Source organism: Aspergillus novofumigatus, assembly GCF_002847465.1.
Source record: "Aspergillus novofumigatus IBT 16806 chromosome Unknown P174scaffold_3, whole genome shotgun sequence".
Classification (NCBI taxonomy): domain Eukaryota; kingdom Fungi; phylum Ascomycota; class Eurotiomycetes; order Eurotiales; family Aspergillaceae; genus Aspergillus; species Aspergillus novofumigatus.
In genome coordinates this window covers 3,641,699-3,663,473 of record NW_020194276.1, presented here as the reverse complement: position 1 = coordinate 3,663,473, position 21,775 = coordinate 3,641,699, and the positions used below count along the sequence as shown (strand labels likewise).

Genomic DNA, 21,775 nt, shown 5'->3' with positions numbered 1-21,775 from the left:
CGGCCTGCGCGGCCCAGAACTGGGGTCGGGAATGCTATTTTTAAAGGACTTAACAAGCTTGATTATTACGACTTTAATGTTGAAGGTCTTTATTGTCTCGCATGGTTCGCATCTCCCTCATTTTACGTCTTTCTTAAAATATCGGGTGCTGCCAAAGCCCCAGTAATGCCAGTGCATACCTACGGTCTCATACACCGTGAGCGAGAGCGCATACTCGCTTCACGTCCCAGAGCGACTTGCCATTGTTCCATTATGCTTAACTAGTGTTTGTGGGCATCCTTTTATGATCTTGCCCCGCTTGCGAGAAGTATTTGTCTCCTTCTCGCCGTCTCTCAAATGCCTCAGCAACGTTCTTAGGAGATAATCCACCTCCTTCCGAACAGTGTCGTATCCCATCTTCACACTCTGCGGTAGGACAGCGATCTCGAGGCTACCCTGGAGACCTTCCTTTGGTGATCTCATGGCAGCGGATCCCGAGGTCTCTGACACCAACCTTCTACCGTCGGTGTCGAACCCTTGTGCTGCCAGGGCCTGTCGGAACGCCAACCGGACTCGCCTCGTAGCCCATGAACGAACCACTCGCTTGAACGACTGCAGCGGTTGTGGATTCACCCTCCACCACAGTGTTCTAGGATCCCGGTCCGCGTACAGATGTTGGATCTTGGGCCGGATGGGATGTGTCTCAGAGAGGATATATCGACTGGCAACTGGTGGTAGGACTGTCTTAGGGTTATAGCGCATGTAGAACTGACTTGTGCCTTTGACAAGCTTCCTTTGTACAGGCTGTCCAATCATGATGAGAAGGTATAGGTCCGGTTCTGGGCTTTGCCTCGATCATCGGGGCACAGGCTGTTGGCACATCAATATAGCGTTGAGGCTAAGTCACATAAGACAGCAAATCCAATGATGAGAGGTGACTTGTATGAGTAAAACGCACTATCTTAGCCGTCAACGAGTCCAACTTCTCATGGAAACAATTCGAATCAGCATCAATACGGGTTCCTTGCAGATATTGTTGTCCTTCCATTGATTCCGTGGCTCTTTTTCTGCCACAAAAAGGTCCAAGTGCCCATGCAAAAGGCGGTGTACACAAATGATCTCGATCGGCAAGTACCTGTGTGGCGAGCCTTAGGCAAAATTCAGGCCGCCACGCCACCCGGTGACTGCCCACCATATATTGAACTGCGTCGAATTTGATCCCAGCGGTTCTCTCCACCCAACTCGACACTCCCCCACTTTCACCTCGCTCGATCCCTAGGAACTCCTATTTCTACCAACTTACTTGTCATCGTATCAAGAGGAGAAGCCAGCGCGGATAGCGAGTCCTCACCATGCCCAAGAACAAGGGAAAGGCAAGTTGTCGCTATTACTCTGTTTCCCCCCGAAAGAGTACCCCGCTCGCGAAATTTTTTCACTGTCATTTTGCCGTATCAGCCCGTTTGGCTGCGCTGCGCAAAACGCGGTCACCGCGGTTCATGAAATGACAGAAAAGACTTGGATTTTGATATTGCCACGAATTTCTTGATATTTTCCGATCAGGTGCTAACTTTCGTCTACAGGGTGGTAAGAACAGACGTCGTGGAAAGAACGAGAACGACAACGAGAAGCGTGAGCTCGTCTTCAAGGAAGAAGGCCAGGAGTATGCGCAGGTCGTGAAGATGCTCGGCAACGGCCGACTGGAGGCCATGTGCTTCGACGGTGAAAAGCGACTGGCACACATCCGAGGCAAGCTGAGGAAGAAGGTCTGGATCAACCAGGGTGACATCATCCTTCTCTCGCTGCGTGACTACCAGGACGAAAAGGGCGACGTTATCATGAAGTACACCGCCGACGAGGCCAGAAGTCTCAAGGCCTACGGCGAGTTGCCCGAGCACGCCAAGATCAACGAAACCGATACCTATGGCCACGAAGGCTTTGAGGACAACGTCGAGTTCGACGAGGACCGCGAGTCTGAAGACGAGAAGGAGATCGATGTCGACGAGCTCTAAATACCCTTCATCCCTGTGCAGTCAACCCTGCGAGAGCCCACCGGGGCCCCTTTGCCGCCAACTCTGTTCTCCCGACCCCGGGAGGTTCTGTCGATTCTTCTTTCCCTTGCGACCAGCGGTTGCTGCCGCGCACGGGAGGAAGTTCGACGCCTGGGCTCTTTCTATTCTTGTGTCGCCTGTTTCCCGAAAAGGTGACGCCGAGGAGGATCAGAGTTGGCGGTGCCTCCCCGCTTCGCGTTCGAAACCGCTTCAAGCGCCACCCGGTGCCGTTCCCATCTGTCAAGGTTGATAGGGGAATTTCTGAGATCGTGCATGCTACTGAGCTGAGTCGGCTGTGCCGTAACTCAGTCTCCGTCGTGGATCGTGATTTCGGGTAATTCTGCAGAGAAATAGTTGCCGATGCATGTAATGAAACTGGCTGCAAGCTGCATGTTTCGTGTTAGCAATTCGTTTGTCTGTCATTTCGTTCCTTTTTTCCTTTTGAAAATTGACGATAGACTCATGAGAGGTTTATGATAAATAAAATATTTCAAAAGACTTCTTTCTGATTGTACATGTAGCTGGTAATCGCCCTCATTATTTGTATAAACTGTGCCCATAATGCGACTGAGTATAGACAACTTCAACTATTGTCGAATAAATCTTTACGGAAGAAGCCAACGATCTTCCGCGCGGCCTCCCTTCCAATCAGAGGATCAAGCTGCTCAACATCCATATTCGCAATCTCGCTGATATTTCCCGTCTCGAGGATAAGTCGCTCAAGCACCTTAGGCGTCACGCCTGGAACAGCACGCAGCATGTCCTGAGGGAGAGCATTAAACGTACGATGCTCAATACCCGCCGCTGCCATGACATCGCCTGGATGTGATGATGCGACAATATCCATATCAAGGCCAATCTGCACAGCCCGGAGAGGGTCCGGTTCTGGGTTATTCTTCTTCAGCTCAGCGAAGATTTCGGCGGTCTGATAGGGTGAAGAAGACCATATGATCTTCAGGCGTGGGAAAGTCAGAGTAAGAAGCACGAGGAGATGTTGGGCGGATTTGGGGCTGGATGGGTTCATGAGGGAGCTGCTGATGGATAGGGAAGTGGTTCCTGTTCCGGATGACGAGAACCCATAGTCGGTAAGGAATGATGTGCCGGGTGTCGATGCGGATGCGAACGCATCGAATGTGAAGGATTTATGCTGGTCAAATTCGATGAGCAGTAGAGGGTTCTTGTAATGCTGGAGCATCGTCTCGGCCTGGTTGTAGAGGCGCCCATTTCTCAGGGAAGTGATGAGGTCACGGACTGATTTACGCTCCACGCAGATATCGGGGGTCAGGATATAATCGCCGACTGTTAACTGGCACGGGACGATGATCATGTTGTTTCCGTGCAATAGAGACGGCAGAGCGCTTCTGAATTCTCGAACGTCCACGACTACTCGAGGAGGTGACGCTGTTGCGGCTAATCGACCCCCTCCGGCGATACGCGTGTTCACTGTGCGAAGGAATTGTTCCTGAGGATCTTCTTGACTCTTATCATGGGTGAGGGTGACGGCCATGCTCTGGGTGATGCATCAATTAGTACAGGGACGGATGAGACATGATCGAAGTCGCTTACCCCTTTCTCTTTTATAAGCTTAGTAAACGAGTCCTTCTCTCGTCGGACTGCACTCAGGTAGCGTTGCTCTTCCACAGAGCCCCCGTAGTAGATGAAGTATACCCTTACATTCCTTGCAACATGCGAGCTGCGATAAACTTCCACCCGCCGAATGAATGCTGGGTCGGGTTCGTACATAATAATGTATCGCGGCCGTACTTCTTCCAATATATGCTCGTCCATATCGCCATCGTAGGGATGCACTATGACCAGGTCGTCCATGTCATATAGCTCGAAGAAGTCTTCCATGTCTTCCAGGTCATCACTGATGATCTCCCCTTTCTGTGTCTCTTCAATATCAGTTGGTTGTAATTCTTCTAGTAAGCTGGAAACTTGACCCGGCAATTCGGTGTCAGTCTGCACGCTAGCATTCGGCACTCGCGCTGCAGCCGATGTTACTGCTCCTCCACCGCGGACACGACGTCGCTTGTTCGGGGGAGCTCTGCCCTGTTGACTCATTGGCTTCGGTGACTCCTGGCCTTTTGCGTTCTGGGTGTCGTCGCTTGATTTGGCAGATAGATTCCTGTTAACATTCGCCAATGAAGTCTTCCAATCAAGATAGTCGCGTAGTCTTCTCCGCAACATCACTTCCGCAGAAAATTTCTTTTCACTCATGGCATCAAGGTCATCATGATCTTCTGCCTTATCTTTACCAAGTCCGGCATGCATTGTTCCGAGATACTCCCTGATCTGCCGGCAGGTCCGTTGGTCGGTACACATGATAAGGACAGTACTATTCGATTCATCCGTGCTGACAGGATTTAAATAAGCATCTTGTTCAATCTCCTCCAGCACTTCTGCTAGAACGGCCCATTTGGGCTGTTCCTCCAGAACAGGTCGAAGGGTTGAATCCAGAGTATTGGCCGCATCACGGGTGATCTTTCCTTCGTACACCCTTGACTTCGCGGTCTGGAAGAGTACGTGAGCAGCATCGAGAAAGAGCCAGGGTGAATAATTATGCCTTGTCGAACCAGGCGGTGGAGAATGCGCGGTCACAATAGTATCCAGATATTTCACGAAGGAGACCGCATCATAGGTAAGCAACGCGCTGTACTAAGAGTGAGTTCCTATGCGGACAGCATATTGTGCATGTTTGGGTGATCAGACGTACTGAAGAATCGCGCGAAGATCAGACAGGTCGCTGACGATCTGTCTGGTCCTAAAACTCACTCGATGCCAAATGGGATCGAGCTGACGCCTTATCGCGATATCAAAGCTCTTATGCAACGCGCTGTCCAGGGTCCAGTCCGCCATGTCAAGTCCAGTATTTGCTTTCTTCAATTCTGCAATACTGATTTCCACACACTCCAGGACCGCATTCTGGATTTCGCGCATTTTATCCGTCATCGGCACCTCAAGCTCAATCACCTCGGCCTTTCTGTGTCCCTCTAATGACTCGGCAACAGTGACGTGAAAACGTGGCCATAATGATGTTTTGCGCAAAAACAGGTTACGCATATAATTTGCCAGAGGAGCAAATCCCGTCGTGAACGGCTCTGGCGAGTCGGAGAAAGCCTTGAGAAAGCCCGACTTGTTGATTTGCCGATAGATCCGAATTATGAAAGCTTCAGTAGAAGTTGCTACTATCCTAGGGTGCCTTCAGCAGACGCTCGTTGATGATTCCTTGGCACTAGGTTATACCTGTCTGCGTGGAGCACAACCACGCCTGTGATCTTTTCCGGGTCGAGGAGTTCTATTGACATGTCTTAGGAAATAACATCCTGGTGATCAGAAAGACAGGCTTACTTGACAGGAGATCAACCACAAGTATCCTGGATGTTACACTCAGAATACCGCCTTGGGCGTAGATCTTCTCTCTGAAGCGTTATCAGTGACTCAATAACCTACTCCACTCATATAGCACGTACCGCATGGGAACCGTCGCCCTTTCCGTGTTGATGACTTTAAGGCCCCTGGCCAGCGGGGTCTTGCTAATAGCATAGTGTTCCGCGAGAGCTACAAGCCTTAGTCTCGCAACTTCTGAAAGACCTGTAAGGTATTGCTATCCGCGGACTACGTACCTTCACCGATCCATTCATTCTCCCGATCATCAGCACCCACAACCAATACTAAGTTATTCCCTGCGGCATCGTAGAAGTGGAGTAAATTGGTCACCAAGCGCAGGAGGCCTAAACCTCGGGCAAGGATGACAAGCTCGTCTTCGCCGCGTAGTTCGTTGAAGATGTCCTGCTGATATTGCTGTATGCGATGCCGTCAGCATGTGGATTGCGGCCCAGGGATAATCTTCCAGGTCTAGTAAAGCGCTTACCAAGGGCAAGGACAGCTTCACCGGGACATTGGCGCGTTCAGGTGGCATGACGAGCCTCTTGACGCGGAAAAACGTCCTTTTTGCGACAAAGTGAGCATTAAAAGGACGCGATGTCACCTGACTATGATGTAATCGTTCCAATTGACTCAAGTAGTTTGAACTACCTATCTCGGCCTAGCGCGCAAGAAATGGTCTCATAGATCAGCATTATTCATTAGCAACGCCGACAGTAACTTCATAGGCAATACAGCTGGACACCCTCAGCCGGTGATTCAGAAGCATAAAGGTTTTGTCAGATGCGCATGTCGGATTATGCACATCGCGCCACACAGTAATGCTCTGTGATTGCCGCCTTATAGCGAGGAATGACATGGAGCATCTGGTGTTCCGTACCCTTGCTAGAATCGGCCCAATGCTGACTCTGAGAATCTACTAAGCAAAGACAATAGCTGTGCGTAAGGACGGACATATAGAATGGATCGAGTCGATTGATGTTTGTCTATTGAGTTGGTGAATACAACTTTCAAGCGGCGGCAATCTACTGTTTCGCTCAAGGAGCGGACCCTGAGACCTCAAAGCTGTGAAGATTGGACTAACGCCACTGGTCTCCAGAACTCCCATTCTACAAGAAGCCCCTGTGATAATCAGCAGTCCATGATGAGTTGTCCATGCCCAAACATGGTGCTCCTGATTCCTGAAATTCTTTGGCTCAGGCAGCTATTGCTCGAGATCTGAAATAGATTTCAAGATTTCAAAGTTTACCAAATTTGTGAAACAAGATTTGCAGGTTGTTTGGTACTATTCTGAACAATCGTCGCTCTGGTACAGTTGGGTAGTGTGTCATTGCGGTCGTTGCACTCATTAATACAACATAGAAAACAAGTAAGGTGGATGGAAGGAGCTGAAAATCACAGCGACTTTGTCCGAGAAGACGGCATGATACTGAAATAATCATCCACAGCAGAATACATCATTCTACTGGTTCAGTTCCTTCTTGCGCTGTTCGATCTCCTCCCTCGAGGCTTTGGGTGGCATGCCTATATCGCTATCAGTAGGCGGCATAATGTTGTCTTTGTGAATTTATCCTCACTATCAGGAATTTGGGGTCCCTTAGAGATATGATCAAAGACAGTAGCCTTCTTTTGCTCATGCTCTGAGCCCTTCGAGGAGTTGTCTTTGGGGTTATTGCTTCCCTGAGCCGTGGGGAAGTTGGAAGTGTCTGACGGAATGACAGGCATGATGAATTCCAGTGAACGGATATTGCTTATCTTCTTGGATTAGCTGGCAGATAGTGACTTTGGAATGTTTCTGCAAACTCAGGGAGATAGTTGAATAGATTCAGGAAATCGAAAAGGCAGTAAGCAAGCAGCCCTACTTTATACTTGGTGTAATTTGTGGTAGGCGGGATGACGTCGTCGTAGGTATACTTCATGCATTTATGTTGTGCAGCAGGCCACAAGACCAGGATTAACTCCTTGGATGGATCTTGTTGACGGACAATCATTTCTAATGACTATCCTAATACTTCATCGAATTTAGTAGGTTCTCTAGTCCCTAGTATCTGAGATTCAGTGAAGCATCCTATATATACGACTGAGCCTTTGTACTGTTAGTCAACTATAGCAGGTGAAGCAAATGTATATTAGGCAGGCATTTCCTCGCTTTAACAAATGTGGGGCCTAACCAGAGTGAAATTACCCAGAGAAAGGAAAGATAGTTATTGAGCTAAGTAATTGACATGGTTTCTAGATGTTGATAAATACATTCTATTGACTTGCAGCAGATGTCTGTGTGATATCAATAGTTAATAGGTGCTGCTACTCATGCTAGTACGGAGATAGTGATGGAAGTTCCCCACCTCTGCTTTGGTTTAGTGCCCCCAGTAGGTAACCACCAAACTCCAGTGGCCGAAGTGACCCAACCCAACAGGCTCATCTTCTCTCTCTCCTATCTCCTACACAATTACTACATTGCCTTTTTCGCTTCATAGACTCCTTCACTTCTGATAGAGAAGAAGCTGTTTTATCTCCTCCCTCCAGCCTCTTTATTCAATTCAGATTCTATCATTCCCAGCCCCTCTTATAACCCCGTGGTTGCCGCAGTGTATCAACATCCGTGCCTAGCACACGAGCGCTCTTCGATTCTCATTGAAGCATCCACACCTATCCTCATGCGATGAATCTGCGACACATAATATAAGAAAAGTTATTGGTGCCACCCATTCTTCGTGCATTTATTCCTCTGTCGTCCTGTCTCGGCGCTCTGAGTGATCCGTCATGCCGTCCATTCTCAGCGACGCCGACAAAGAAATCGTGAAGAGAAATGTCTCGAAACCTTCGAACAAGATCCTTGCTGTAGCCGTTGCGCGGCTGTATGTCGCATACCCTGATCCCCAAAGATGGACATACACAGGTCTGCAGGGTGCTGCGGTGCTTGCCAACGACCTGGTCGGGCGGACTTTCTGGCTGAAGCTAGTGGATGTATCTGTGAGTAGTTATTTCTCGGAACAAGGCTGGAATTCAGGAAACAGACTGCTGACGGTTTCTCGCCACTTCGGAGCATAGCCTTCTGGGAGAGGTGTTATCTGGGACCAGGAAATCTACGATAATTTCGCATACAATCAGGACCGCACGTTCTTTCACACATTCGAGCTCGAAGACTGCGCGGCCGGTTTCTCTTTTGCTGATGAGAAAGAGGCAAAGACCTTTATCAAGAAGATGCATGAGCGGGAGAAACATGCAAGCAAGGAAACCCGTCAAACACCGTTCGCATCAACTCGAGGCCAGGGTCCCGCCCCTATGGTCAATGGCAAATCCGGCGTGGGACGCTCGCTGTTCGGCAGTCTATTAGGCCATCGGTCACCCTCTGGTTCGAGTGCACCACCTCCTGCACCCGCACCTGCAGCACCTTCCGCGCCTCCAACTCAATTAGCTCCTCCGAGCGGCCCCCGCGCAAGGAGTTGCCCTTCGATACTAGTGATCCATCATGGAAGGGGCTCCTAGATGAACTTCTGCAGATGGGAATTACGGAAGACCAGATTGCGGAGAATTCCGACTTTATTAAGGCCTATATAGAACAAAGGCAAGGCAACGAAGCCGACCCCACAGCCTCTCCTTCGGAAGATCAGAGGCGAGGTAAGGCTCCGCCTCCTCCACCTCCATCCGCGCCTCCCGCCTTGAAGGCCACCCCTATCAGTCCACAGAACACCGGTAACAGCGCGGGCAGTCGACGGGGCGCGCCGCCACCTCCTCCCCCGTCGCGCAAAGCTCGTCCTGAAGCCGAAGAGGAACCGGCGCCTGCGGCAGCTCGTGAACCATCACCTCCGCGACCCAGGTTCCGTGCGCCGCCTCCAATAGCAGATGCCGGGAAGCTCGCTCACACCGTTGGCCCTCCCGTTCCTGGCCGACAGAGAGCCATGTCCGGTACCAACCCTGGCCCGCCTCCTCCTCCGCGACCTCCCAAGACTCCTATGGAGGATGGTGGTGGCCCGCGTTTCGGCGTTCCTCCTCCATTCCAGGGGGAGCGGAAGGTATCCGCCCCGCCAGCACCGCCCAGCCGTAGCTCGGCACCTCCAGGGCCGCCTCCTCCTCCTCCGCGAAGCCCTGCCACCCCACCACAGCTTCCTCCCAAAGTTCCTCATGCGCCGACCTCTGCGGCAGGTCCTCCGCCTCCTCCACCGGCCCGCAATCCTGTCCCACCTCCCGCGCCTCCGCCAGTTCCTGCTGCTTCACGGCCAACTCCTCCCCCTCCAGCCACTAGTGCTGTGCCTCCTCCGCCTCCACCCCCTTCAGCGAGTGTTCCACCACCTCCTCCCCCCCTCCTCCTCCAGCAAGCGCAGGACCTCCCGCACCTCCCCTCCTCCTCCTCCTCCTCCTCCTCCTCCCCGTCAAGCGCAGGCCCTCCACCACCCCACCGCCTCCGCCGCCTCCTGGCGGCTTTGCGCCTCCTCCACCTCCGCCTCCTCCTGGTGCCGGTGCACCTCCCCACCTCCCCTGCGGGTGGCGCGGCTCCACCTCTACCTAAGCCAGCGGGTGGCAGGGATGACCTCCTGGCTGCCATCCGATCTTCTGGAGGCGGCGGATTACGGAAAGTCAAAGATTCCGAGAAGAGAGATCGGAGCGCTGCCCTTGTTCCCGGATCTGCTGCTGAGTCGACCGCGCCAACTCCAAGTAGCGGAGGTGCCGCTCAGGGAGGTTTGGCTGGCGCTTTGCAAGACGCCCTTGCGAAGAGGAAGCAAAAAGTTAGCGGTAGCGGTAAGTTTCTCCCGCATCAGTTGTTCGCTAGCGAAACAAGCTAATAATTCGTACAGATGATGAGAAAGACGATGACGACGATTGGTGATCCCATTCGTATGCTTGTAGCTTCTCTGTTTGTTGCGGAGTCTTCCAGTTCTATTCAATGCATGAGTTGGCGGTCACAGGATGGGTTCATCTTCTCGTTGATACCATGCATATCTGCGGCATTTTTCATTCTTTTTTTTTTTTTTGTCGCTTTCAACTAGTGACGAAGACTTGTTCGCCAGGGAAAGTGGCGCTCAACATCCCCTTGTAGGTTTTATCGAAGGGACGAGAACGAGGGTGGATTCTAGAGACTCGCGGAAAGAATATCTATGCAAAATCACATCTAAATTCCCTTTAACCCCTTTAGAAGGCTTTTACGATCACGCTACCAACAGTACGTCAGTTCCGGGACATTGCTCTGGCTCTTTGTACTTGGCAACGGATAAGCTACCCGTACGGATACGTTAAGTAAGTTATCTTGAGCGTTGCAGTGTAGACCGACCACCAGTAGATAGACCACGTTCTAGGAGGCAATATCTACCAATGATGGAGATAATCGGTGATGACGGTGAAAGTATACGGAACATTGTTGATCCGCTATCGTCTTGCGGAAACACTTCGAGCAAGAAAAATAGATAGAAGTATCTGATGAACTCATCAATTTTCAGGAGAAAACAATAAAGAAAGGCGACTTTCAGTCAATCTGGTTGACTGCTCGTTAAGGCAGCCAGATATGCTGTCATCGTCGCATCTGAAACCCTCAGCCCCTTCAGCGACGCTCCTCCGATTTTTGCGCTCTCAATCCGATTTTCTCAGCGTCAACTCATCAACATGCGCACGTCCTCCCCGAAGTAAGCCATATGTACATCAGATCCTTCCCTGCAATGCATCCTCAAGAGCTTCGTCGACCTGGACATGCACTGCTTCAGCGCCACGCCGAACGGCTTTGCAGACCAGTCTAGTCAGAATCCCTACCCTCGCGGCGAGAAGTCATAGCAGTTCGCGGCCTCGAATCCGGCTCTGTACCGGCCAAGCTGGACGCTCGTCTTCAATCTTTCCCTTATCAAACGCACCGTACTCGCGATCCGTTTCCACCAAGAGCCGTCCACTCCTACGCAGACTTTTAGATCTGAGGCGTAGCAACGCCTCAGCGGATAAGCACAACCGCGGCGGCGGGCCCGTGCTGATTGACGATGGAACAGAGGGAGGTTTCACTATTGGCCGAGGGCTAGCAGCGAAAGCAACGAACGAGCCACGGCTACGGTGTACGGAGTTTGACAAGAATGGGAACGTCACTCTTGTGAATGGCGAGTTTAAGAAAAGCGAGTTGATCGCAAAGGTGCGTTTCTTATCTCCATGACTTTGCCTGCCGAATATAAAATTAATGATCGATTGAAGTATGGGCTTCTTCCTAGAGATCTTCGCAAGATCGACTCCTCGACTCTGCCGCACATCCTTGTCCGACCGAGCGCGATCCTCATCAACCTGCTGCATCTTCGCGTTCTGATCAAGCATGATCGGGTCCTTGTGTTTGACGCGTATGGATCGACCGATTCGTATATGCAATCGTTATTTGTATATGACTTGGAGGGGAAGCTACGGCAGAAACAGACAGGAGGATTCGGTGCTCTACCATACGAATTCCGCGCCCTGGAAGCGGTGCTGATCAGCGTTACCACCGGTCTGGAGGAAGAATTCAATGGTGTGAGGGAGCCGGTCGTGCGTGTCCTTCGTGCTTTGGAAGAAGATATCGACCGGGATAAGTTGCGACATCTCCTGATTTACTCCAAGAAACTCGGTACCTTTGAGCAGAAAGCTCGTTTGGTGCGAGATGCCATTGATGACCTCCTTGAAGCGGACGATGACCTGGCTACAATGTATTTGACCGAGCGTGCGAATGGCGTTCAGCGGGAGGAAGATGATCATCAAGAAGTGGAGATGCTTCTGGAATCCTATCATAAAGTCTGCGATGAAATCGTCCAGGCCAGCGGCAACCTGGTGACAAGCATTCGCAATACCGAGGAAGTGTAGGTCTTCTTTTCCACCGCCTTACTGGTCTGGCTACGCAGTTACTGACTGTTGCAGTGTGAAAGCCATCCTTGACGCAAACCGTAACTCTCTCATGTTACTCGACCTCAAATTCAGTATTGGCACCCTGGGCCTCGCGACAGGCACTCTTTTCTCCGCTCTCTACGGTATGAACTTGAAGAACTTCATCGAAGAGTCCGATCTCGGATTCGGTGCTGTCTCTGTGACTTGCTTTTTGATCACCGCGGTCGTTTGTGTTTACGGACTAGCGAAGCTACGGAAGCTCCAGCGTGTTCGTATGTGGGGAGAAGCCGGTGCAGGCGGCGCACCCCTCACACCTCTCACGGCCAGAAATGGTCTCCTGTCCGGTCATCGGCCCAACTGGCGGGCGGACTCTATTGAACCAGTCTGGGGCAGTCTTCCCGGCGAAGCTCGGACAGAGAGAATCAAACGTCTTCGGGACAGCGCGGCTGCAGCCGCTGCCAGGTCTGCAAGTGCGGACGCAACAGCCCAGAAGGCATCTGCTTTACGAAACTCGGGGAATGCATATGGCGGAGCGCCAAAGGGCTCCGAGCATTATCCCACGCGCGAGACTGAGGCCAGTGGCAGTTCCGCTTAGATCGCCAGTTGTGCCACTGCCGTTGATACACGGCTTTCTTCGGCGTTATCGGTCTCGTTATTTGTTGCTATTCGACGAGTACATTCGTCTACTTTCTCAATTATGAGGCACCGTCCTACTCCAAGCGCTTGTGTATAGTTCACCACCCAGCTCATTTTGAAGCTTGTATCTGCGATGCTTAGAGAGTCCGCTCACATGTTCATGATTCATCATTATGTTAATAGACTAGATAGACAGAATCGTCGAGGTTACTCATGTTATTATAATTTCCTCGGCTTCTTCCACTACAGTATGCCCAACTTACAATTCATCCTTCTTGTCGGTGGCACGCAACCGCAACATAGCCACACCATGCGGCCGAACATGAGCCGTGACCGTGCCACTAGGCTGCACCGACCCAACCTTGGAGCCCATCAATACCTTCGAATTGGACGGCAGAGGGCGCGAATAGACCTCGTGCGCCCCACCCATAGCAGTCAAGTTATACGGCGACTGCCCAGTAAACGTCCCATTAATGATGGCCGCCGCATCCTCATTGCTCATCCGGTTGGCCCACAGATCATACACGTCCCAGTGCTGCTTGACCTGTTTCGCCGTTCCCTTGGGCCCACTCTCCCAGAAGATATCGACAAGCGTGGCGTTCATCTCGCGAGCCTTGGACGCCGCGTTCAGCAGCAGCACCAGCTGGTCGCCGCCGCTCAGCGGACCAGAGTACATCTGGATCTCGCCCTTGCCGTTCTCGTCGACGTCGTCGACGAAGTAGCGCCATTGGCGGACGGGGGTGGAGGCAACGGGATCCTGCGAGACGGCGAGGACGGCCGGGTTCTGGAGGATGGAGAGGGTGGGCGGGTCGATTTTGGTCATGACGTTTGTCATGAGGAGGGGGGATTTGAGGGCGGCCCAGAGGCTCATGTGGGCGATTGATTCGTCGTCGGTGAGGCCGCCATTCCCGACCTCTGCGGTGTGTCAGCGTGATTCCATCCTTGGGCAGGTGGATGTTGTGCATGGGGTTACTGGGATGTGGAACTTACGGAGCATATCGAGATCGTTCCAAGCGCCCGGGATCGCCTTGGACGGGTAGTAGACGGCCTTGTTGAGGACGTTCATGATGGAGCATTTGTATCCGGGTGTCTTGCAGTCCAAGCCCTCCAGTTCGGAACAGGGGCAGTTGACGTCGTCGCGGTCCCAGACGTTGTTCAGGTCGCCTGTTGTGCGCCAGGAGTTGGCGATGGTTGGGGCGAAGTTCCAGGGTCCGTCAACGCCCCAGTTGCACAGGGAATAAAGCATTGGGCGGCCGGTTGCATTGAGGGCCTTGAACATGGCGTTGTAACGGTCAAACGATAGCTTGGGAGTTCCTTCTTCTCCTTCGTTGTAGCAGTTGTCGTATTTGAGGTAGTCGATCTAGTTTTGGGTTTTGCTGTCAGGCTTGGACAATATCAGGGGATTGAGGAGAGAGACATACACCCCAGCTTGCCCAGAGGGCAGCGTCCTTTTCCTCGTAACCGAGCGAGCCCTCATACCGCGCGCAAGTCCATTTTCCAGCGCTGGAATAGATGCCGATTTTCAGACCCAGCTCATGGATTTTGTCTGCGAGATGGCCAATTCCCTTCGGGAACTTCTCGGAGTCGGCGATGAGGTAGCCAGACGAGTTCCGGCCGGCCGACCAGCAGTCGTCCAAGACCACATATTCGTATCCCAGGTCTCTGAAGCCAAGAGAGACAATTCTCTCAGCGGCATTGAGAATGACTGTCTCGTTGAGATCACAGGCGAACGAATTCCAGGTGTTCTGTATAGCAACGAGGTAAGCGATCCATATCGGCATGTCTGATGCAAGCGCAAAGAACCCAATGACTTACCCATCCCATCTGCGGTGTCCGAGCTAAACCATTGTTCAATGCAGTGGCCTTGAGGCCGAAGAGCGCCGCGGTGAGCAGCAGCGAAGAGAGCCCCATTGCACAGCGACGAAAGTATTGTCAGGAAAACAGCTATTCTCAGTCACTGGAAGTAATTGGCAATTGCAGATATTCTTCCATATTGCCCTTGATTACCGGGGATTTTATAGCCCGCGATATGCATCTCCGGCTCCCCCGCATGGAATCGCATAGCAATTGACAAGGAACGGTGTTTCTCCGTGTCTGCAGCTTATTTACGCCGTAGACTTTTCTCGAACTGGAGAAGCGGGAGTTTAAACCTGCATAGAACTGTACATGGAGTGGTTAGTATCCTGGTTGACCATGGATAATGACATCAAAGAAGGAGAAACCTCGGAGATATTGTGAAATATTCCCCGCATTCTCATCGGATTCCCATTCCCGTGGAGATGTCGATCACTCCCACGCCTATACACTGAACTTGGACGAAAACTAACTGCGGTGAGTGATATTTATCTATCGAGTGGAGTTGCGAAAAGGTCAATGCCTCTTTCTTGGGTTCTCCATACAAGATTACTTTCATCACACACTGGGGACGATTGAAACATGGCCACTGATGACCTTCGCTTCATTAGACCCCTCAAACTGCTTTTTAAGAATGAAAAGCGGATTGTGCGTCATCGTTGAGAGCAACAGGGGTTCAGCATAGATGATTAGGTCACGTGACATTAAGAGTTAACTCGAGTAGGATCATTGCGCCAGGCGGAAGAAGTACGATGGGTATCCTCCTTAACAACGTGCTAAGCATCGCAACCATGTCCGAACCAGCATGCTTGGTAGGCACCGAAGCTCCCCAGATCGAGTTTTTGGTTATGAACTTATGACTCGGCTATAGATCGAGCTTGCCTTAGTCGATGTAGCTCATAAATCTCCTCACCCAGACCTGGAGCAGGGCCGTCAACGGTCAGACCCGGCGCAACCTGATTAATCGGGAGCGGAACGACTGGTCCAGCTTTCGCACCCAACTGCGTCTTCCACTGTACAAGCTGAGCAGACGAACTAGCATAGACGATCCGCCCCAAACCCGCATACGCGTGGGCAGTTGTGCACATCGGACAGTGCTCGCCAGAAGTGTAGACAGTGGCAGCGGCGCGGTCGGCGGGTGTCATGTGCTTTTGGGCCCAAACAGCCAGCGTAAATTCCGGATGCATCGTGATATCTGCTTCGGTCGTGTCTCGGTTGCGGTCTTCTCTGAGGATCTTGCCCGTGGCATCCACAAGCACTGACCCAAACGGGTCATCGCCGGCATCAAGCGCTTCGCGGGCTAACTCCACACACCGACGCAAGTAGCCAATATCTGTGCTCGACAGCATTTTGCTCTACTATCAAGGAAGTTGAAGGATATTTAACGCCTGAAAGGGGCAGAAATCGGCAGTTCCAATGAACAGCAGTTCCTGGGGCGTGAAGCTCAAGTCTGCGGATTGATTGTTTACAATAGGAGTAGGACACCTTATAAGTGCTTGAGAGATTAAGAGGTGGAAAGCGAAAGCGGAGGCGGGAAAAGCGATCGTATCATTGTGACTCATACAGTGGGGGCCAAATACTTTTGAACCTACGCCGTGGCTTAGGCTTCAAGGAGAGTACTGTACAATTTTTGACTCGGAGCTTAAACACGAGCCAAGGAATGGCTCTCTTTTGCAAGGTATCTTGGGTTTCATCGCAATATCATCAATGAGCTGGCTGGTTGCCCTTTCCCTGCCCCTTGTGGAGTCCCTTGGCACGTTCAATCCATATCTTCGCTGCGACCTCGACTCCTCCTTCTCGAGCACACTCCCGCTGGACAACCGCCGCGACCCTTTCTAGGACCTGCTCGGCAGCCCGAACAGCATCGGGAGCACTACATTGGACTGCCTGCGAGGCCTGTGCGGAATGAACCCTCGAGGTCCACTCCTGCGTTGTCCGTCTCCGGCCACCGATCACGCCCATATTCCTTGTGCTAGGAATGCGTAACAGCGTCTTTTCCACTTTGTATCCAATCTCTTCGGCGATACCCATTGTCTTGGCGGTAAGAGAGCCGTACATGGAATTGACCGCGCCGGTATCGGTGCGCTCCTGCTGTTTAGCAGCCCGGAGCGCTTTTAAGTCTCCGGCTGCGGGTTGGCTATTCTGTTCCACCTCTTGATCTTCTGCTCGGTCAGCAGAACCCTTCTTGTTAGGCTTCGGTGGCGGGTAGCGATATCTAGCTCCGGAGAGCGAGTGAGAGCAGCAAGGTATTGAGATGAACGGTAAGGGGGATGTCGGGTTCGAGAGGGCAGCCATAAGCGGCGTCCAGACTGTGAGTTCGTCGGCATGATTCGAGATGATGAATGTGCTCTCTGGAAACATGCCTGTGTGCGCTTTCACGCCAATGTCCATCTCCGAGCCTGTGCACACGTCTGCAAAAGGCTTGGGTATGTATATTTCCTCCCTGAGTCTCTCCTGGATTGACGACGGGAATATACTCCAGGTTTTCCTACGACGAGCATCAAACCCCCAGCCCTGGTACCCTTCTGAGATAAGCACATAGACAAGCACTCCGTTTCCACAAGCGACATCCACAAATCCGGGGAATTTTGAATCGTACTCTTCTTGCGCCTTCTGGTCTGGGCTTCTCTCATCGGCGGGTACAACTCCGTACATACTCCTCCACAGCTCAATAAGGAAGGCCGTGATCGAGAGGTCTTCGAAAACATGCTTATTCGGTTCAGTATCCTCGACCCAATTCTGACATAGGTCCGCCGCGTACTTCAATTTGAGTCGTGCGTAGGTGTCCTGCACAAGGTGCCTTGGTATCACGTTATCTTTGTGCGGGTTGTAGTTTCCTCCTTCTGGCTTTTCGTCCAGGCGCGTCTGACGAGCAAGCCGGATCTGAGTGCTCAGAAGTGCGAGCAGGGTGCGCTCTAGACGGTTTTGGATTGGTTCTTCCTCATATGGCAGGAAGTGCACCGACATTATCCCTGTCCCTTTCTTCCCTTCGGATGAATGTAGAGAAGCATCGGGTGTGAAATCATACAGGAAGGCCAATGATCGTAGCAGGGGGTGGTACCACGGCATCTCCTCCTTGGACGAGACATGCGGCAGGTAGATGACCAGGAAGCGTTGGCGCGGCGACTCAGCCTTCGATTCGCATTGCTCGCTTTGAGGAATATCTGTACTAGTAGATGTCGGAAGGAGTTCATCCGCCTCGTAAAAATGACAGGTCTGTTCCAGGGGCCGGTCCAGATTCTTATTCCTAGGGATGAGCCTCCTCACAATGGTCCTCTTCAGGTCAAATCCAGGTACACTCCTCGCGGCAAGAGGCTCGACATGGTCTTCTTTTTGAGTATCCTTGTCGGTGCCGCCGCTGCCATGATCTTGGATATTCTCCTTCGCATGCGGGGCACTGAGAACCCCCAGGCTATCATAAAGGATGTCCGCACGGAACAAGTGGCTTGAATTCAAATTGGGATTCGCCAACAGGAATACCGTCATATTTTGAATAACCTCCGGATTGAAGGAGAGATCTCCCTCTATCAGATCTGGCGAGGTTACCCATCCCTCCTGCAGGGTTTTCAGAACAGGTGATGACTCTATCGTCTCAGCCAGAGGTTTCCCGGAGAGCTTAGTGACATCTCGTGGGTTCTTCTTCACGTTCCTCGGCATATTGTGATTGTTGAGCGGCCACAGGCCTTGTCTCCCAATGTCTTGGTCTGTTTGCTGATTATAGTGGCGGTTTAAAGAGCGGCATGATATGGTTAAATATTTATCGGTCTTGGGCGGTTGATAACAAGCTTACCGCAACGCCGTCAGGATTCTGAAGCACACCTTTGTGATCCATGACAAATAGAACTTGCAATTTTGCTCTCAAATACTGCATATTACCTGATCAGATTTGATCTCGCTTATTGATCTGGTTAGTCATGTGACACTATTCCTGCTCTTTGCAGCACCAGCCCTATTGGGCGTTTAGTGCGCCTGTATCATGAGCCATAAAGGCTGAAACTTTGTCTCTACCATATTTTCTCTGGATTTTATCATAAAAATATCCCTATGAACAATCATTGGAGGGGCAAAAAAGGAATAAGAGGGAAAAAGAAATCTCCCCGACAGGGAGTCGAACCCTGGTCTCCCGCGCTCGTTCTCTATTGAGTGACAAGCGGAAATCATGACCGTTAGACCATCGAGGATTTCTTATGTCCAAAATAAGATTATTTAGTCATATCTGCAAAAAACCTCAACCCGACCAGTCGGCATCTTCAATCGTCGGATGGTTTTCATTGTTTATTATTCACGGAGTACCTCCATAGTTTCATTACTACGTAACCACAGAAGCTATCAGCACATTTCTCTTCACAATATCTTCCCAGCACGTCGTCTGTCGATGTTCCTGATCCGTCCAGTCTCCTTCGACATCTCCTTTAACATTGCCATCGGCTTCTACTGCGACTTTGAGCTCTGCCTCAAATGAAACGCCTACTTCTCAATCAACATCACACGCTCAGGGATCAGGTCCCTTATTTAGGCCGTATCATCGGTGTTTCGATCGTTGGATGACTGTCAAGCCAACTCATCCCTATATGATCTGCCTGATTGTGTCCAGCAAATGTGGCCGGCGTTGTGAGAAGTGTGCTAAGGCCCATGTGATTTATACTCCGGTAATGTCTTCCTCTTATCTTTACTACCACTACTAATTGATTTACCTAGCTACCGGACGCGGTATTGCAGAGTCTCCCGCATCTTCTGCATCGGAAGTCTCACTTGGAGCGGGAATCCCGTCGGTTTCTAAAGGAGCTCCGTAAGGTTGCCGATTCTGTCTACGGCCATGATTAATGTATATATTTATAGGTATATTTTCCTGCACCCGGCTCCACCATGCTGGCTTGACTCTTGTCGCCTACTCGATGCACTCGATGCTGCATCGTCGTCTGCCGTTCACAGCATTACATCTGCCGCCGATTTGCCGCGGTATCGAGATCTCTAGTCATATCGAAGGCATGAGTTCCCCTCAACAGTCAGTCGATGCAAAAGAGGAGCTGACTATAATCCATTGCTCTTTATTGTCTAGCACATACGACCATAGGGTGTGGAAAAACAGGGCTTCCCGTCCGCTCAGCCGTACTTAAGCCACACGCCGGCCGGTTAGTAGTTGGGTGGGTGACCACCAGCGAATCCCGGCTGTTGTATGTTTTTTGCTCACCTGGTCTTTTCTTCTTTGCTTCATTGTATGCCATTGCTGCCCTCTGAAGCCTTCAAGGCACATGCAGCCGCTGCCTGTGCTGCCCAATTACTGCCTTGGCCGGTGCAGCAAGCAGTGCAACCACTATGAAGTGCTTCACTAGTCCAAAGCCCAATCCTCAGTTAGCACTAGTAATGAAGGCAATAGTGGGAGCTATAACAGCAAATTAGTTAGTACACAGCAAGAATTGAGGGGAATTGATCTGGAGTTGATCGCTGTTTTGATAGGCACCTGGAAGGTTGATTACCAATCTCGATTACAATGCGAGGGATAATGGTAAGCTTTTGACAGGGGTTTGGAGCTACTGCATAATGGCGAAGCGCAACCTGCATGGCCTGTGTGTATATGCAGGATAATCATGCGTTTAACACGCGTGTTCGCACGAGATAATCTCACATCGAAAACCAGTTTACGACGATGGCTGGTGGCGAGGGCCTGGAGATAATAAGTTTGGAGAGGACACACCCTCAACTGGCTGTATGGACAAGCGCGTAAGCATCGTCAACGTTTGTCAGTTATATAGTCAGTATATATGGGAATGCCGGAGAAACAAATGCTTCAGTTCACACTTTATTCCCTTCTGTTGTAGCAGTCCATACCCGACAGCAACTTATGTGGACCCAGTCAGACCTAGGCCCGAGTTTCCAGGAGATTCTGGGATGCTGGACTATAGATTTCAAGGCCAGGATCTGACCTCCCTTGCAGGAAAACTTCTGAATTGCTTATTGTTCTCCTCTTTGGCCGAGCCATTTGGGTGGGCGGTTTGTTGCTGTATGTACCTGCAGTATGGCCGAGGGCAGGCTTTTTTTGATAACATCTGGGAACCATTGAAGTGTATATCTCTCGCCACCAGCCAGCATCCCGTTGACCCAAGCTAGGTGGTAGGATGGAACCTGACTATTTCACTGGTTACTCTCCAAGTATAACTGGTGCGTCTAGCATTGACACAATGGTAAGGGGGTTTATCAAAAAAGTATAGCTTGGCGGAAAGTACTTCCTTCGGCTGCAGGGGATGCACAAATAAGATGGCATATAATGAATCTGCAGTACCGTTGAAGATGTTGAAGAATATGAAGGGCCCATTGTACGTATCAACCCGATTGAGGTGTACTACAATGGCCGTGAATGCATCGACCTGGTCCTTCATCAGCTGGCAGTAGCGGCGTCATCAAGGCCATTCTTTATCCCGGAACCCCGAGCTTCATTAACCCAAGCCCCGAAAAGTAGACCGTACCAGGCTGGCCATTAGCCTTCCATGCTTATAGATTTATAGTTGCTTTTATTCTGAGCCATAGTTATGCCACGGTATGCCTAACACGTCGGAATACCAAGATACATAGTAGTGTCTAGTCTGGACCCTCTCAAACAAGTGATGATAAAGACATTGTGGAATCATGCCATTCATTGTCTTGGTATTCACATGCTTGATCTCCATGTGGAGGATATCTTCTGTCTTCTGTACCGTCGAATAATATCACTTGGGTTTTCGCCCTCCCAGGTACCTAAACTACGCAGACGCTTAGAGAAATTTGCGGCACTTCTTGCTTTGAGAATGATGGCTGACTTTTTCCGATCTAGTCCCAGCCTCTCGTTAGTAATGATGTTATCCAGTATCAACTTACCCGTTGGACCCACTCATCTCATAGTGCCAAGGTTTAAGGTACAACGTCGGTTCCAGCCCTTTGTCCCGCCCACTTATCCAAAGGCAGGCATGTAAGGCAGAATCCACAGGACATACGGAGTATATGACTAAATACACTTTGATGTAACTAACTAACTAACTATGCCTAAAATAGTTCTGCACAACGCAGAGCGCAGTTTT

General features: G+C 51.0%; 9 protein-coding genes and 1 non-coding gene across 10 annotated transcripts, besides 3 other annotated features; 3 read left to right on the top strand and 7 right to left on the bottom strand.

Annotated features, from left to right (window-relative positions):
- Positions 1-42: 42 nt before the first annotated feature.
- On the bottom strand, positions 43-1,167 carry P174DRAFT_405297 (uncharacterized protein). Its single transcript, XM_024824063.1, has one exon. The coding sequence runs from the start codon at positions 793-795 to the stop codon at positions 220-222; it is 576 nt and encodes a 191-aa protein (XP_024684684.1). The 5' UTR covers positions 796-1,167; the 3' UTR covers positions 43-219.
- A 62-nt stretch (positions 1,168-1,229) lies between these two features.
- P174DRAFT_440679 (translation initiation complex factor eIF1A) lies at positions 1,230-2,099 on the top strand. The gene has a single exon (XM_024827108.1). It carries the CDS (start codon positions 1,659-1,661, stop codon positions 1,986-1,988), a length of 330 nt encoding a protein of 109 aa, XP_024684683.1. The 5' UTR covers positions 1,230-1,658; the 3' UTR covers positions 1,989-2,099.
- Positions 2,100-2,596: 497 nt separating this feature from the next.
- Positions 2,597-5,949, bottom strand: P174DRAFT_450398 (ssDNA endodeoxyribonuclease RAD1; the record flags this gene model as incomplete). The annotated part of the gene is made up of 8 exons (XM_024828931.1): positions 2,597-3,537; positions 3,594-4,680; positions 4,744-5,220; positions 5,274-5,325; positions 5,379-5,449; positions 5,501-5,588; positions 5,654-5,831; positions 5,902-5,949. The coding sequence occupies 8 exons, from the start codon at positions 5,947-5,949 to the stop codon at positions 2,611-2,613; spliced, it is 2,928 nt and encodes a 975-aa protein (XP_024684682.1). The 3' UTR covers positions 2,597-2,610.
- A 498-nt stretch (positions 5,950-6,447) lies between these two features.
- P174DRAFT_440677 (uncharacterized protein) lies at positions 6,448-7,420 on the bottom strand. Its single transcript, XM_024827107.1, has 2 exons — positions 6,992-7,420; positions 6,448-6,938 (listed from the first exon to the last, which is right to left on the bottom strand). The coding sequence occupies exons 1-2, from the start codon at positions 7,137-7,139 to the stop codon at positions 6,877-6,879; spliced, it is 210 nt and encodes a 69-aa protein (XP_024684681.1). The 5' UTR covers positions 7,140-7,420; the 3' UTR covers positions 6,448-6,876.
- Positions 7,421-7,835: 415 nt separating this feature from the next.
- P174DRAFT_450396 (WASP family protein) lies at positions 7,836-10,341 on the top strand. Its single transcript, XM_024828930.1, has 4 exons — positions 7,836-8,387; positions 8,466-8,734; positions 8,806-10,154; positions 10,211-10,341. The coding sequence occupies exons 1-4, from the start codon at positions 8,178-8,180 to the stop codon at positions 10,240-10,242; spliced, it is 1,860 nt and encodes a 619-aa protein (XP_024684680.1). The 5' UTR covers positions 7,836-8,177; the 3' UTR covers positions 10,243-10,341.
- A 493-nt stretch (positions 10,342-10,834) lies between these two features.
- On the top strand, positions 10,835-13,076 carry P174DRAFT_387990 (CorA family magnesium transporter). Its single transcript, XM_024823383.1, has 3 exons — positions 10,835-11,520; positions 11,580-12,208; positions 12,267-13,076. Exons 1-3 carry the CDS (start codon positions 10,915-10,917, stop codon positions 12,826-12,828), a joined length of 1,797 nt encoding a protein of 598 aa, XP_024684679.1. The 5' UTR covers positions 10,835-10,914; the 3' UTR covers positions 12,829-13,076.
- A 52-nt stretch (positions 13,077-13,128) lies between these two features.
- P174DRAFT_459553 (glycoside hydrolase family 27 protein) lies at positions 13,129-14,780 on the bottom strand (the record flags this gene model as incomplete). Its single annotated transcript, XM_024829772.1, has 4 exons — positions 13,129-13,784; positions 13,860-14,229; positions 14,291-14,614; positions 14,685-14,780. The coding sequence occupies 4 exons, from the start codon at positions 14,778-14,780 to the stop codon at positions 13,129-13,131; spliced, it is 1,446 nt and encodes a 481-aa protein (XP_024684678.1).
- A 797-nt stretch (positions 14,781-15,577) lies between these two features.
- Positions 15,578-16,072, bottom strand: P174DRAFT_419964 (nucleoside deaminase; the record flags this gene model as incomplete). Its single annotated transcript, XM_024824827.1, has 1 exon — positions 15,578-16,072. One exon carries the CDS (start codon positions 16,070-16,072, stop codon positions 15,578-15,580), a length of 495 nt encoding a protein of 164 aa, XP_024684677.1.
- A 256-nt stretch (positions 16,073-16,328) lies between these two features.
- On the bottom strand, positions 16,329-18,418 carry trm44 (tRNA (uracil) methyltransferase). Its single transcript, XM_024827106.1, has one exon. It carries the CDS (start codon positions 18,378-18,380, stop codon positions 16,428-16,430), a length of 1,953 nt encoding a protein of 650 aa, XP_024684676.1. The 5' UTR covers positions 18,381-18,418; the 3' UTR covers positions 16,329-16,427.
- Positions 18,419-18,816: 398 nt separating this feature from the next.
- On the bottom strand, positions 18,817-18,904 carry P174DRAFT_t70. The gene has a single exon. It is a non-coding gene; the product is annotated as a tRNA-Asp (tRNA).
- Positions 18,905-19,267: 363 nt separating this feature from the next.
- Positions 19,268-19,372: a sequence feature (Protein overlapping with rRNA (P174DRAFT_151946, PKX96080.1) was converted to a misc_feature.).
- Positions 19,373-19,421: 49 nt separating this feature from the next.
- Positions 19,422-19,512: a sequence feature (Protein overlapping with rRNA (P174DRAFT_151946, PKX96080.1) was converted to a misc_feature.).
- A 50-nt stretch (positions 19,513-19,562) lies between these two features.
- Positions 19,563-19,840: a sequence feature (Protein overlapping with rRNA (P174DRAFT_151946, PKX96080.1) was converted to a misc_feature.).
- Positions 19,841-21,775: the final 1,935 nt, after the last annotated feature.

What these genes read in the sequence shown, in the direction of transcription:
- P174DRAFT_440679 (XM_024827108.1), top strand. Translation starts at nt 1,659, where the DNA reads ATGCTCGGCAACGGCCGACTGGAGGCCATGTGCTTCGACGGTGAAAAG.
- trm44 (XM_024827106.1), bottom strand. Translation starts at nt 18,380, where the DNA reads ATGCCGAGGAACGTGAAGAAGAACCCACGAGATGTCACTAAGCTCTCC.
- P174DRAFT_450396 (XM_024828930.1), top strand. Translation starts at nt 8,178, where the DNA reads ATGCCGTCCATTCTCAGCGACGCCGACAAAGAAATCGTGAAGAGAAAT. An exon ending in TGAAGCTAGTGGATGTATCT is followed by an intron (nt 8,388 to 8,465) that starts GTGAGTAGTTAT and finishes TTCGGAGCATAG; the next exon opens with CCTTCTGGGAGAGGTGTTAT. An exon ending in TCCGGCGTGGGACGCTCGCT is followed by an intron (nt 8,735 to 8,805) that starts GTTCGGCAGTCT and finishes CCGCACCTGCAG; the next exon opens with CACCTTCCGCGCCTCCAACT.
- P174DRAFT_405297 (XM_024824063.1), bottom strand. Translation starts at nt 795, where the DNA reads ATGATTGGACAGCCTGTACAAAGGAAGCTTGTCAAAGGCACAAGTCAG.
- P174DRAFT_440677 (XM_024827107.1), bottom strand. Translation starts at nt 7,139, where the DNA reads ATGCCTGTCATTCCGTCAGACACTTCCAACTTCCCCACGGCTCAGGGA. An exon ending in GGGACCCCAAATTCCTGATA is followed by an intron (nt 6,939 to 6,991) that starts GTGAGGATAAAT and finishes ATAGCGATATAG; the next exon opens with GCATGCCACCCAAAGCCTCG.
- P174DRAFT_387990 (XM_024823383.1), top strand. Translation starts at nt 10,915, where the DNA reads ATGCTGTCATCGTCGCATCTGAAACCCTCAGCCCCTTCAGCGACGCTC. An exon ending in AAAGCGAGTTGATCGCAAAG is followed by an intron (nt 11,521 to 11,579) that starts GTGCGTTTCTTA and finishes GATCGATTGAAG; the next exon opens with TATGGGCTTCTTCCTAGAGA. An exon ending in ATTCGCAATACCGAGGAAGT is followed by an intron (nt 12,209 to 12,266) that starts GTAGGTCTTCTT and finishes TGACTGTTGCAG; the next exon opens with TGTGAAAGCCATCCTTGACG.